Source organism: Cherax quadricarinatus, chromosome 78, assembly GCF_038502225.1.
Source record: "Cherax quadricarinatus isolate ZL_2023a chromosome 78, ASM3850222v1, whole genome shotgun sequence".
NCBI lineage: Eukaryota > Metazoa > Arthropoda > Malacostraca > Decapoda > Parastacidae > Cherax > Cherax quadricarinatus.
This window is the reverse complement of record NC_091369.1, coordinates 7,559,114-7,574,919: the sequence shown is the minus strand read 5'-3', so window position 1 is coordinate 7,574,919 and position 15,806 is coordinate 7,559,114. Positions and strand designations below refer to the sequence as shown.

General features: G+C 40.7%; 1 protein-coding gene across 1 annotated transcript in view; it reads left to right on the top strand.

Moving 5' to 3' along the window:
• LOC128701517 (intermembrane lipid transfer protein VPS13A-like) overlaps positions 1–7,566 on the top strand; it is a 146,394-nt gene extending 138,828 nt beyond the window's left edge. Inside the window, exon 46 of the mRNA XM_070101533.1 lies at positions 1,753–7,566. Within this exon, the coding sequence (XP_069957634.1) occupies positions 1,753–1,893 (141 nt within the window). The 3' untranslated portion in view covers positions 1,894–7,566. The remainder of the gene's footprint in view (positions 1–1,752) is intronic.
• Positions 7,567–15,806: the final 8,240 nt, after the last annotated feature.

Below are 15,806 nucleotides of genomic sequence, written 5' to 3'. Positions count from 1 at the left end.
TATGGGGCAGAATGACAGTACCACTACAAGAATTGAGAGAAAGATGTTTTTCAATAGTGATAGGAGTAGTATCGATATTCGAAAGGAGAGAAAGATCATGAGCTTGGGTAGCATTTTGGATAGTGACGATGCACGTACCGCTCTTGAGAGCATGAAATGAAATATCTCTACCAACATGACGCAGGAGCGCTTTGCCAATACTATGGTCAGAAAGGTAGGCAGAAGAAGAAGTCGGTCTTAAAGTAAAGAATTTAGTCCATTGTGTGGTCCGAAACTGAGCGTGGAGAGGGAGTGCTTGATGTGTCGGTCTTTTCCGAGTAGAATGGGAAGGTAACGAAGGAGCATCATCAGGAGATTGACGTTGGCGTTTAGGAGTAGGACCGGAGTTGGTCCGGCGGGAAATGGGCGGGCGATTCGAAAATTGCTGTACCGTAGAGGGAGAAGCTGGAAGCATAGTCAAAGGAGAGCTGAGTTCAGACAAATCGAAGGAGTCAGTCGAAGCCCCGGTACCTGAAGCAGGCGAGGAAACAGCACCAGCAAGAGGTACAGGGGCATCAGGAGTGTCCGAAGAGTGGTCTAAACACAAGGCAGGGTCAGAATGGGGTGCGGTATCAAGAAGGGGCCCGGGGGTAGTGGGTTCATGGATTGGGTTCTCCATGGTTAGGTTACTCCTTTGCTTTTTGTTTTTAAGAAAAAAAAGAAAGAAGAAAAGAAAATAAAAGTAAAAAAAAAAAAGAATAAAGAAAGGGGGGAGCGGGGAGGAATAGTTCCCAGGAGGAATGAAAGGGCCGGAAATCTCCCTCCGCGCCCAAGAGGACCTCAGCACCGCTAGTAGCGCAGATGCAGCATGGAACCCGTGCCATACCCTACCCTTCATGCCAGTAAACCAGCAATCCGGGATAGCAACCTCACATCTGCCGAGCTACCTCGGTGGACAAAAGAGAGGGCAGCCGGATATCCACCACAAAGCATACCTCCTTCAGCCACCACCCCCGGAATCCGAAAGGTGGCTTCCAGAGATACACCCGTCGCCCGAAAGACACCCAAAGCTACTCCGGGATACCGGAGAGGGATCGGGACATCCCCAGGCAATCCAGATTCCACGGCAAACTACGCCACCGCCAAGAACCTCAACAGAATGGGATGGACCCCGGTGTCCTTTCCCCTACCTAGGAACTAGCGCGCCTGTGGGAGAAATCCCAAAGGCCAAAAAGAGGAAGGGCAAAAGAGGGGTGGGGAGGAGGAGGAGGAATGGAAAAAGGGGAGGATGGGATAGGGGAGGGGAGAATGGGGGGTAATTAGGTTCGGTCTGAGGAAGAAGACCGACAGGGCTAATTCCTCAGACCAAGAGCCTCTTCACCACTCCAAGGAGCCCCCCTTGAAGAGGTCTTAGTCTGTAAATCCAGTAATGTAAGAAAAAAATAACTGAATAATGTGCCAGCTTTGGACATTGAAGGTTATTTCGAAAAGCTAAGAAAACCTAAATGTTGTTAATATACGTTTGCTAATTGGAGTTGACAAAAGTTTGCTCAGGATTATTAAGCATAATTCTGTAACCTAAAGCATTTGCATTGTATTGAGCATCTTTAATAACCATAAGCAGTGCAGCTTTGCTAACAGTCCAAGCTCAGTTAATCTATTTAGTCTTTTATAATATCTCTAACCAATTCTCCCCTTCCTAAAATTATTATTATGCACTGCCTAAATATTCTCTCTACATGATTTCTTCATACTTACGTCTTGTCTCCTCAGGATGAAAGCCATAGCCAGTTGTCAGGCTCTGAGCACGAAATCAAGAGTAATGACGTCGATGTGTTACTATATCTAGTACGTTGGATTGAAGTCTTGACAACATTACAAATGGTAGATCAGCCATGCCCAACGACTCGGTGAATACATCACTTTTTATATTTTTTATATTTTCTAAAAGTTTTGCTATAAATGAGACTGGTAGCAGCATGACCTCTTTTCCCAATAGAGAGAATGTGTAATTACATAGAGAAAAAAGCTATAGTTCAGCTCAAGAGTCATTCCTCAAAGTAAACTATTAATTAAATATATGCCATGTTAACAAATCTTTTACATTCCATGTTGGCTTTCCTAGTCATGTATACCATATTTGTTCTCAAAAATAACATTGCAGCATTATCATTCATACAAGAGGATGGATTTTAGAAAAAATAAATTGTAAGAATGACTTCAAGGATTTTTTTTGTCTTCATGTCAGATGCTGTATAAGCAGAATGTAATTTAGGAAGTTACTGCCAACTCTTGTATGCAATTAAGGAAATCTTCCCACTTACATATGCTACATAGTTACAGAATTTATTGTTGCTCAGAGCATTTCATTTAAGATACTTCAGTATTCACATTTCACATTTTCAGAGTATTTGTGGTTGTAACAAAAGTTATATTCCTTTGTGGAATAAGTACAGGGAAGCCATATTCTAGATCAACTATATTGCATAAGTACTTAACATTTTTGTCAGTGATTATAAATGACTTGCATATATTGTATGGGTTCATGAACAGGATGTAGAGGTGTAATGCAAACAGGTATGGGTATATTGTGTCTATACCCATGATTTTACTAGATGTACCACTAAGGAGTTGCAGGTTTCCAAGAACTATTTTGTTACTGGTGGTAAATATAGGTTTTTATTGAATTAAAATGCAGTATATTCTCAGCCATAAGTCAAAACTTTTTTCTCAGTTTAATAGAAATTGCTCTAACATATGCCCCCACTTTTTGGCTAAGATATAAAACCACTTGTATCAGAAAATTAAAAGCATGAGGAATACTTTAGTGCCAGTAGTAACGTATCAGACTTTTATGCTGTGCAGTACACTATACCAAAATTATGCTTGACGTAGAGTATGCTTTTTGTATTCTATAGCATTATTATTATTATTATTATAGAAGTTTATTTCATTAAATATTGTATGTAAGATAGTATTTATTAATCTAGGCATTGGGAGTAGAGTTGACAGCCCTGCCATGGGCATTTTTTTTTCTTTTAGAATTGTAAAGCATATAAAACTATATTAGAAATCATAAGTTTATAAAAAATAAGTATGCCTTACCTTTCCTTTAATTTTCACTTAAACATTTTCTCCTGTCTCAATCTTGGGCATTAGGTGGGATTCTACTACATACATGAAAACCTAAATTACCTCTACACAACATATATAATATGTGAAATAGTACAATAATGTTCCAGAAATCCTAGAAGTTATCCACAAAAAACAAATTCCAGTACATTACGTACAATCTGCCTCCCTCCTGGCAGCCAAGCACTATACCCAATGCCATCCCTTGCTGGTGACCAAGTTTTCTGTGCATGAGAGATTGCATGTGACTGTATGTTCAATATACAAAATCTGTACTAGTAATTTTTATCACTTTCAGTACCAGTAGACATAATTGTATAACATGTTACCCATCATAAATGTACAAATAAGTCAATATGCACTACAGTATATTCCACATATTAGAAGTAAATATTTAAACATGTATAATAGTTCCAAGAACATGCAGATTCCCACAGCTTGCATGTCACATTGAGCAGCAGACACACACAGATTGCATTTATTGAAATACTGTACTGAACTTTTATGGGTCATTCAGTGAAGTGAACAAAGTACCTACCTAGAGGTTGTTCTGCCCAGTCCTTAACCAGGCCTCCCGGTGGATCAGGGTCTAATCAACTAGGCTGTTACTACTGTCCACACACAGTCCAATGTACGAACCACAGTAGAATGTATCGACAAGTACTTATGTTAAAGAGATGCAATGTAAGGTTTATACCATTTTATGAAGGAAATGTCTTGTTCATTAGGGACTTTATATCTTGGCAGAGATGAGCAAAATGGAGCATATATGTAGTGGAAAAAACACGAGGTGAAATATAGAATTGGGTGGGTCATGTCACCTGTTGTCATGTGACTTGGCTAAGCAAAAATTAGGATTGACTAGTAGGCCAACTGCAGTGGTCAAATTTGCTGAGAATAAATTTAGCAAATGCTTCTGAAACCAGCAGTAAACTCGATTTTCTTTGCAATAGTGTTAGTCATGGCAGGAAGAGCAGATTCCAAGCCTGGTCTGTTCTGTCTCCTTCCATTATAAGTAGTTTGGCACTGGAAAAGTTTATCAGATGGTTCTGTGTTGCAGGGAATAATATAAGTGTTGTGTTATCTTTCTGGCAGGCACCTCTGTTTGCTGACCTTCATGTTCAGGTCCCTAGAAGTTTCATCCACATAAAACTTATCACAACCTTCACTTGTTGTCATGTAGATGCTGGAAGTGGTGTCTTTTGCCAGTTTTATTTTTCACTAAATCCTTTATGGTGATGAAGGATATACATAGTTAGCTGTGGTTAAGATTTTGAGGTCAATGTTTGTGTTGCTCTAAGGTCGAGCTATTTGCTGTGGTTGGACTTTCATCTGGCATTGTCTTTGCTTACTTCCTGCAGTTGGTGGTGATGTGCTGTGGACAGCAAAGTTTAAGGAAGGCTTTACTAGTGTAGGCTCATTCTTGATAAGTAAGACATGTGCAACAGTTAAGTATCTTTATTCCAAAACGTTCGCTTACACAGTAGGCTTCTTCAGTTGATTACAGAGGAGGCAGCAGCAGAAGCAGTAGAGACGTAAAGATAATATAATCAGTCCATCACCCTTGAAGAAGTAGTTCTTCTTTGAAGAAGATGGGTTTTGAAGAAATCTTGTGAGCCCTTAGGAAGAAACCAACAAGTGTCCTATTTTTTGTTCTGTTGTGATGTGATAGGTAGTGAAGTAAATATATATATATATATAATTCTTGTTAGCTGGTTTGCAGTATACCTTAAAATCAAGTTTATGTTTGACCTTACAAATTATGACATCCAGAAAACGTACAGTATATATCTGTCTTTTTCCTCTAATGTGACAAATTTTATTAAAGATTCTACCAAGTTTGTCGTTGAGGAGGTTGAGGTTACCTCTTTGGACATGTGGACATTAAACCGATCCTCCTCCAAGTGTTCCATGTACAGGTTGGCCATGACTGCACTCATTGGTGAGCCCATGGCCATGCCAAATGACTGCTTGTACATAGAACCCTTGTCCTTTTTTTTTCTTTGGAGGTAGGGAGAAAAGATAAAGTATTCCCCCCCCCCCCACCACCAGCAATCCTCTCTGATTTATGGTTGAGAATACCTGTATGTGGTAAACTATTGCAGTTTTGATTTGCTGTATCCACCAAAGAATATAAATAAATTTTTCCTTGCCTTCCTAACATCTTATGGGCAATCAGCAGGAAAATCTGAATATGCAGAAATATAAGAAATTTTGCACTGTAATTGTAAATAGGTTTTTGCACCATATTTCCAGCAGTTATTGTTAACATTCAGAGGTCAGTAATTTTTTTCTGTAATATTATTTTTTTCTCACACATCTGCTATACAGTTTTGTGGTTATAATTTATTATAATTTCAATTTTTATTTTAGTGTACTTAAAATTCTACAGTGGTAATATTTTACTTGCATTTTTTTCATAGCTCATAGTACTGTAATTAGTCACTGTTAAATTTAGTAACATATATTATAAAAGTGAACATTATGAAATGATAATTTATGGTAAGATTTTGGATGTCATTGGACTACACAGCATTTTGGATAGTGAATTCTTATATAGCCATTCGTTAACACTACCCTGGATTATTTTTTAGCTTTTGTCATTTAACGTCATCTGTGAAGAACAGAAATTAGAAATAAATCATTAACTGTCAAAATTCTTCATTTCACACTATTGTATATGGAAAATTGGTTTATTACAACTTGTCCTATATTAGAACAAAAATTTAAAAAATTAAAATTTGTTATTTGAAAGGTGGAATGGGATCTGCATCATCTACATTAGCAAGAAAATATGTTTCAATTATGACGCTTATAATCCAGTTAGGATATCACTTTGTGGAAACTGTTATTCCATGATGAGAAGGTGGTATTTAAGCATACAGTGGTACCTCGAGTTACGAACTTAATTCATTCCAGAAGGCTGTTCAAGTGCTGATACCAAATGAATTTGTTCCCATAAGGAATAATGTAAATTAGATTAGTCCGTTTCAGGCCCCCAAAAATACACTTAGAAAAGCACTTACAAAAATACACTTACATAATTGTTTGAGTTGGGAGCTGTTCGAAACTTGAGGTCTGTCTGTACTTGCCTACTGACAGATGAAGCAGGACTCCCTAACTCCCTGTGCTGTTGTTTATGTATTGTACTTTGATATTTTAAGATATATTATTTATTATATACTTTTATGAATGTTGTTTGTTTTTATAGAATTTAATTTTTTACAATTTCAGTACAGTATACGTAGTTTCATAATTATTTAAGTTACTATACAGTTGTATATAAAGTACATAGTATGTATGTTGTACGTATAGTGATAAAGCAAGTTATGTATATTTTGAAGGGACTGTGGTACTGTATGTTGTGATAGGGTGTCTTTCATGTCTTGTAATGGATATGTACTGAAAAAAAAAGTGTATTCATTTGTAAGATAAATTTTATAGGAGCTACAATAGCTCAAAGTTACTGAATGTGCCTACCACATGATTTAGATATATTTTCAGGGGCACATAGCTTTACCTGTATTATGAAGTTTTGATAAATTTGGTTTATATGCATGGAAAAAAAAAGTCAAATTTGCAAAGTACGTATATTTAAATAACATGTTGCCACTGTACTTGGGTGTGTGCTTGCTTTTATTGGACATGCAAAATTGCTATGCTTTAGTGACATGTCTGTTCTCAAAATGCTTAATGACCTTTATTTATTTTTTCTGATAACCAAACAGCTGTTTCTTAATCACTGCTTGTATCTTCTTTATGGTAAAGCCAGGTACATTTTTGTGCGTGAAAAATGTATATAAATTAATCATATTTTTATAACTATATTTATAAGAGGTTCAATGTATTTCCTATCTACTTATCCAAGTATTTTTATAAATGTACTGGTATTTATTTGGTTGAATTTATTGCACAAACTTGTGTATGGAAAATTCTCAGTATCTCTACTTGTGTGACAGGAATAACATATGACAGTTTATATTGGTAAACGTCACACACACTTGATATAACAGTCTAAATCATTCCTGAAAAGTAAAAGTTACCATATAATTTACTTTTCTCAATGAACAACAGAGTATAAATTTTAATATTATATATACTATATTGTTTTCAAGGGTTAGTTATAGCATTGATATTTACCATTCTGGAAATAGTGGCCCGAGTAATATTGATTCTTTTTACTTGAATATAGAATTATTCTGTATTTCTGTAAAAAAAAATTAAGCTTTATAAGTTTACCCTTAACAATAAATCTTAAAATATCTTAATTTATTATATTCACAACTACAAAATACAGGATGCAGTCAATATAACACTTTTGAGACTGATGTTGGTTGTCTTCTTAATTCCCATAGTGGCAGCATTTACACTGTTAAAATGAATATATTTTGCTGGCAATGTGTTTGATAAGAGCATTAAAATTTCAACATAAGAATATCTTCAATGAAGCTATCATCCTCTTGACTTTCACTTGTACTAAACCTTGACTTAGGGTAAGAAACTAATTATAGCCTCTTTGCATGTGTGACCTCTGCCTGGTATAAAGTAAATAGGAAATCATGTAGAAAGAAGCTATGGATCAGTTGAAGACTCATTTCCCAAGGTAAACTATTAACTAAATATATGAAAAATTATTTATTTGCTAATTTTCAGTTTTTCACCAAAACATAGCAACCTAACATTGCTAAAATTTAAGTAACATTTTTTTTTGGTTAACATGCTAGCTGAATCCCATCTTAAAATATGTTTAAACTGTTTTGCTTGGAGGTGTGAATCTTCAGGTGATCAACTATAATTAGCTTTTGATAGGAGTCTGGGTTTGGTATGGCCAGAAACAAAGGTCAAGAGGTTTCAAACAGACCAAGAAGAGTTTGAACCAAGATGAAGGAGCAAAATGAGCCAAAGAGATATAAGATGCAACTTCAGTGGGAGGGTGATAAGCAAGTCAACTGCCCTGGAAGTAGTAGTACCTGCAAACACCATACATCAGTTGAAATGCTTGTTCATATGACAGATCCCAATGGATCAGGGATGCATCACATAGTACCATTAGTGATTGAAACTTGGAAGCTCCAACTCAATGCTAGTAAACACAGGTCAGTACACTTAGTGATTTCTCAGAATCCTAAGCTAATTTAGGAAATATATTACCATGCAGCTCCATGGGTGAGTAGAAAAGAATTTTTCCTCTGTAGGCCATGAGTGGCGTAAGAGGTAACTACAATGCCGGGAGCAAGGAGCTAGTAACCCCTTCTGTATAAATTACTAAATTTAAAAAGAAAAACTTTCATTATTCCTTTTTCTTTTTAGGTCACCCTGCCTTGGTGGGATGTGGCCGGTTCGTTGAAAAAAAAATTACCGTGCAGAAAATATCTCCGATTATGGAAAAAAAGAGCATTTGCTGATTAACAAAACTGACACCAGGCAATAAAAACAAGTGAGGCCCTAGTAAGATATAGTATCTTCATGGTGAAGTGCTACCTCATAAGGGTCATAGCACCTTGATCCTAAGTTTCAGCAAAAAATAAGAAACTGGTGAATTACTGACAAGGATAAGAGTGTCGTATTATTTAAACATCCATGGGAGGCAGTTGGATTCAATCCAAGAAAGGGGAGATCAGGTCCAATTCCTTGGATTAAACACCTCTAACTGGCATCAAGGAACCTCCCCAAGGAAATTAAGACTGGAAACAAAACAAAGAAGGATTGCTGTCTTGCCAGAGGTGTGCCGACATCTGTGACTTCCCCCACCTCTCATTCAGACCACATTGTACATCCCACCTCCAGGACTCATGTCTGGCTAACCAGTTCCCTGAATCTCTACATATATGTTACCCTGCTCATATTCTAGCAGCAAGCCCATTACAACCATTTATCTCCATTCATTATGTAACATACTCAAACAAACCTCCTGGATGCTCAAGCTCCTACAGCTCAAAACCTTTACCACCTCCTTCCAACCATTTTTGAGACAACTACCCTTCCTACCTTTCATCCCAGATTTATATGCTCTCTTCGTCATTCAATCCCTCTCCATCTCCTACATGCTCAAACCACCTCAGTTCTCGGAATTATATCTTTGTAACTCCACACCATCTCTTAATTTCTGCAATGAAAACTCTGCATAATATTCACAACACACATTGATCTCAGACATGACATTCAAGCACTTGCCCCTCACCCATACAAAAGTGTTGGTACCAATATACTTCAGTACATTCCTTTTTTGGCCTCCTAATGAGTACACCAGTTAGGCTGTGGTTCATGCCCTGGACTGGTTGCAGCCAGCAGTAACAGCCTGGTTGATCAGGCCTTGATCTACTGGGAGGCTTGGTCTGGGAAATAGGGGCACAGGCCCCCACAGTATCCTTCAGCTTAAGATTTTGTTCCACAGATGCCCCAATACACCACCTACCATTTTACCCTCGTCTATTCTACGGTTCACCTCATCTTTCACAGACTCGTCTGATGACATATCCACTCCCAAATACCTTGTATACATCCCCTTCCTCCATTCTCCCTTCCTCCAATCTGATTTTTTAACCTATTATTGCATAGACTGTTTACTACTACATACTACCATTACTACAGACCACCATCACACTATCATACACCACCACTACTATCACACACCACCACTATCACACACCACCATCCTACACCACTACCACTATCCTACACTACTAGTCACCACTATCACACACCACTATCACACCACAACTATTACACACCACTATTACACACCACCACTAGCACACCTTCACCACTACCACCACACCTTCACTACCACACACCACCACCACCACCACACCACTAACAGCAGCAAAGGGTCACAACTGGAAGTTGTGACCACTCAGATGAGCCACAGGAATGTTAAGAAGTATTTCTTCAGCCATAGCCGTCAGGAAGTGGAACAATCTGGGAAGTGATGTAGTTGTGGAAAATTGCATTTACTTGGATGTATAATTATATACACAACAGTAAATGAACAATGATAACTATTATTTATCAGTTAGACAAGTAGGAATTTGGGACACTTAGGTCGCAAAAAATGTCCCCCTTCGATACCTACCACTGTCATATCCACAAGTTGCTCTGGACCTATTAATTAAATGAAATATACATACACCAGGAATACTGGTAAATATATAAATTTGTGGACTGTATATTAAAAAATCATAATATATAAATTCACATATACATAACAGAAGGAAAATATATCTTAATATCACTCACCAATTTGACTGGAGATTAATGTGTATCATACTCAGAAAACCTCACTCTAACTAAATCTATGAAAATAATGCTGGCCAGAATTATACACAAATCTAGAGAGCTTATCTGAGGTTCCTGGAGCTGTCTTGTCCAGTCGTCTGATATCTCAAGTTATGCAGGAATGCACATCCAACAATTTCGCCTCCTATTTGAGAGGTGTCAATCCAATTTTAACCTCTAGAGCACGAAAAATTCTTCCCATTATATTAACGTTGTATCCAATTCAAAACCAAGATGGCGAGTCCCGTCTGCCCAGACGCAGGCTTTCCGTTTTCTATGACAAATATTATTAAATACAGTATGGCCATCTATTTACATATAAATACTGAATTTCTGGAAAATATATACAGTATTTTCCACAGTAGTAGAGGCAGGATCCATACATAGCTTTAAGAAGAGGCATGATAAAGCTCTTGGAGCAGGGAGAGAGTGGACCTAGTAGTGGCAAGTGAAGAGGCAGGGCCAGGAGCTATGAATCTACCCTGCAACCACAATTGGGCGAGTACACCACAACCACACAACACCCCACCACCACAACCACAACACCCCACCACCACTACCACACAACACCCCACCACCACTACCACACAACACCCCACCACCACAACCACAATACCCCACACAACCACAACACCCCACCACCACAACCACAACACCCCACCACCACAACCACAACACCCCACCCCCACAACCACAATACCCCACACCAACCACAACACCCCACCACCACAACCACAACACCCCACCACCACAACCACAACACCACCACAACCACAATACCCCACAACCACCACAACCACACAACACCCCACCACCACAACCACACAACACCCCACCACCACAACCACAACACCCCACCACCACAACCACAATACCCCACCACCACAACCACAACACCCCACCACCACAACCACAACACCCCACCACCACAACCACAACACCCCACCACCACAACCACAACACCCCACCACCACAACCACAACACCCCACCACCACAACCACAACACCCCACCACCACAACCACAACACCCCACCACCACAACCACACAACACCCCACCACCACAACCACAACACCCCACCACCACAACCACAATACCCCACCACCACAACCACAACACCCCACCACCACAACCACAACACCCCACCACCACAACCACAACACCCCACCACCACAACCACAACACCCCACCACCACAACCACAACACCCCACCACCACAACCACAACACCCCACCACCACACCACAATACACCACCACCACCACTACCACAACACAACACCCCACCACCACAACCACACCCCAACCACAACACCCCACCACCACCACAACACCCCACCACCACAACCACAACACCCCCACCACCACAACCACAACACCCCACCACCACAACCACACAACACCCCACACAACACCACACCACCACAACACCCCACCACCACAACCACAACACCCCACCACCACAACCACAACACCCCACCACCACAACACCCCACCACCACAACACCCCACCACCACTACCACACAACACCCCACCACCACAACCACAACACCCCACCACCACAACCACAACACCCCACCACCACTACCACACAACACCCCACCACCACAACCACAACACCCCACCACCACAACCACAACACCCCACCACCACAACCACAACACCCCACCACCACTACCACACAACACCCCACCACCACAACCACAACACCCCACCACCACAACCACAACACCCCACCACCACTACCACACAACACCCCACCACCACAACCACAACACCCCACCACCACAACCACAACACCCCACCACCACTACCACACAACACCACACACCAACACCACAAGTGCTGATCTATCCAAAATATTATACCTATACGTACTAACAGATAGAGATATGTCTTTTCAGCATTTTTTTTTATATTCTGCAAGCAGTGCAAAGTTTCGTACCAGCTGTACAAAGTTTTGTTCCAACAGCATATAGTACCATGCTGGGCGTCTTGCTCAAATTCAAATACAAATATTTATTTCTCTGTATAGATTACAATGTGTGGTTTACACAAGATAATTATAAAATAAAAAACTTATTACAAAGAAGGCCACTAGTATGCCTAGGTAGGCCTAAGCATTTCGGGCAGCCTAATACTATTCCTTACTGTCAGTGGAACGCCTTCCATCTGAGCAAAAAACTAATGGAAAAATAAATGAATAAAGAAACGACTCAAGGAATAACAATAATATTGTCTTTTGTGGTTTTACTTAAAATTTAAATATAAAAGTGGCCGTTGGTTCTGGTGCTGTGTTCTGGCAGTAGTTAATGCCCTGGATGGTTCTCTGATGTTAAAAACCCCTCAAGGAAGGTTCCTTGATGTTGGTGAGGGGCTCTTGATTTAGGGAATTGGATCTGTGCTCCAGTTCCCCGAATTAAGCCTGAATGCCTTCCACATCCCCCCCCAGGCGCTGTATAATCCTCCGGGTTTAGCGCTTCCCCCTTGATTATAATAATAATAATAATGATGTTAAAAAGATAAGGAAATCCTGGTCAGATGGTACCAGTCCGATGTTCTGGACTCTCCTGAATTACTTGGTTGTATTATTATAATCAAAAAGAAGCGCTAAACCACAAGGGCTATACAGCGCTGCTACTTGGAGCACCACAAGTAGGGTAAATAAGGGCCGGTAATAGTTGGACGATGTTAATTAGTCCAATTAACATGTATCTTGCTTCCTTATCTGGCGTCTACCCTGGATGACCAGGTCAGGAGCAGAGCTGGTAATTGGAAAAAATAAACTGGTTACCAGTATTTAGGCAAATATAACATTTAAGAAAGAAAAAAAAAGTGGTATTAAATGCCAAAATCATTACTGGTAGCCAACAAAGAAAACAGCGAACAGAAATACTCCCGGTAGATCACCTTACCTGATCACTGCCGTCAACATGACGGCAGTGAAGGGACTTGAGCTAGAGTTCGTCACGGCCACGCTAGCTGGAGATTCGTCTGTAAAAACTTGCATTTGTGGTCACAGAGGTGCCTGTGCTAACCTTCCTATGGTGTAGAAATATACCTAGTTGGATGAATCTTATTGTGGCTAGCTGGTCTAGTGGCTAACGCGACGGGCTGGAGTTTTGAGACTCTATGACCGCGGGTTCAATCCCGGCCGGGGGTATGGTTTTTCAAGGACCATAACATTGTATCAATCGCATCTGCTAGAAAAATGACAGGATGGATAATGAGAACCTTCAAAACTAGGGAGGCCAAGCCCATGATGACACTCTTCAGGTCACTTGTTCTATCTAGGCTGGAATATTGCTGCACACTAACAGCACCTTTCAAGGCAGGTGAAATTGCTGACCTAGAAAATGTACAGAGAACCTTCACGGCGCGCATAACGGAGATAAAACACCTCAATTACTGGGAGCGCTTGAGGTTCCTAAACCTGTATTCCCTGGAACGCAGGAGGGAGAGATACATGATTATATACACCTGGAAAATCCTAGAGGGACTAGTACCGAACTTGCACACGAAAATCACTCACTACGAAAGCAAAAGACTTGGCAGACGATGCACCATCCCCCCAATGAAAAGCAGGGGTGTCACTAGCACGTTAAGAGACCATACAATAAGTGTCAGGGGCCCGAGACTGTTCAACTGCCTCCCAGCACACATAAGGGGGATTACCAACAGACCCCTGGCAGTCTTCAAGCTGGTACTGGACAAGCACCTAAAGTCAGTTCCTGATCAGCCGGGCTGTGGCTCGTACGTTGGTTTGCGTGCAGCCAGCAGCAACAGCCTGGTTGATCAGGCTCTGATCCACCAGGAGGCCTGGTCACAGACCGGGCCGCGGGGGCGTTGACCCCCGGAACTCTCTCCAGGTAAACTCCAGGTAAATACGGAGCAGTTACTAGAGATCTGAAGGACGGCAAATGTAGTCCCTATATTTAAGAAAGGAAACAGACATGAGGCATTAAACTACAGACCACTTTCTCTGACATGCAAACCTGGGAAGGTAATGGAGAAATTTATGAGTGCTAGAGTTGTAGAATACCTGGAGAGAAGTGGTTTCTTAAACAATAGCCAGCATGGCTTCAGGGATGGCAAATCTTGTCTTACTAACTTGTTAGTGTTCTCTGATAAAGAATCAGATCTGCGACGAGAGAGAGAGAGGATTGGGTGGATTTTATTTTTGTTTAGACTGCAAGAAGGCATTTGATACTGTATCTCACAAGAAGTTAGTTAGTTTAATATCTTTATTATGCACCCCATACCCATCCTGTGGGCGGTAGTCAAAAGATTGCAAAGGTACATAATGGGTCCAGGGACTGGACCCCAAAGTTATGATAGCTGAACTAGTTACAAAGGTAATGAACTCCAGGTAGATCTGGTCACAAGTATGGCAAGTTACAAAGGTAATGAATCAGCCTCAATCCTATACATGGTTACAGTCATGAACAAATTACAAAGTAACGAGCCACTGATACGTCCACACCTGGTCACAATTGTAATGAGTTATAAATACAAATATTAAGTGGGTCATACACCCACACGAGCGCGCGCGCACACACATACATACACGAGGGCTCACGCACAGACATGCACACGAACGTACAAATATAGAAGCTGGGCCAAAAACTTACTCAGCCGGGAATAACAGGAGACATACTCTGGCAGATCAGAGTATCTTAGGGAAAGAAAGCAAAGAATGACTTGTCAGGAACAAGACGTGAAAATGAAGAAGAGTACCAAGCGGGGTGCCGCAAGGATCGGTATTAGGACCAGTATTGTTTTTGGTTTATGTGAATGACAATCCAGATAACTTGAGGCAGATATATCCATGTTTGCTGATGATGTAAAACTAATGAAGACATTTAAAATAGATGAGGACAAGGAAAGGTTCAAAAGGATCTGGACAGGTTGCAAGAGTGGTCATACAAGTGGATGACTGAGTTCAACTCCAGTAAATACAAGATCATGAAGTCTCGGGAAGGAGCAAGAAGACTGGTAACAGGGTATAGAGTAGGGGGACAGAGCCTGTAGGTTTTACTCAATAAAGACCTAGGGATGAGCATAGTGCCCAGTAAAACGCCTGATGTTAACATCAGCTGAATAGCCACTGAAGCTAATGCTTGTCTGACAAATTTAAAAGAAGTTTTCAGGAATCTCAACAAAGAGTCATTTTGGGCCCTTTATACAACATACGTTAGATCCACCTTGGAGCATGTAGCACCAGTATGAAACCCGCACTTGAAAAAGCAAGTGGCCCGGTGGCCTGGTGGCTAAAGCTCCCGCTTCACACACGGAGGGCCCGGGTTCGATTCCCGGCGGGTGGAAACATTTCGACACGTTTCCTTACACCTGTTGTCCTGTTCACCTAGCAGCAAATAGGTACCTGGGTGTTAGTCGACTGGTGTGGGTCGCATCCTGGGG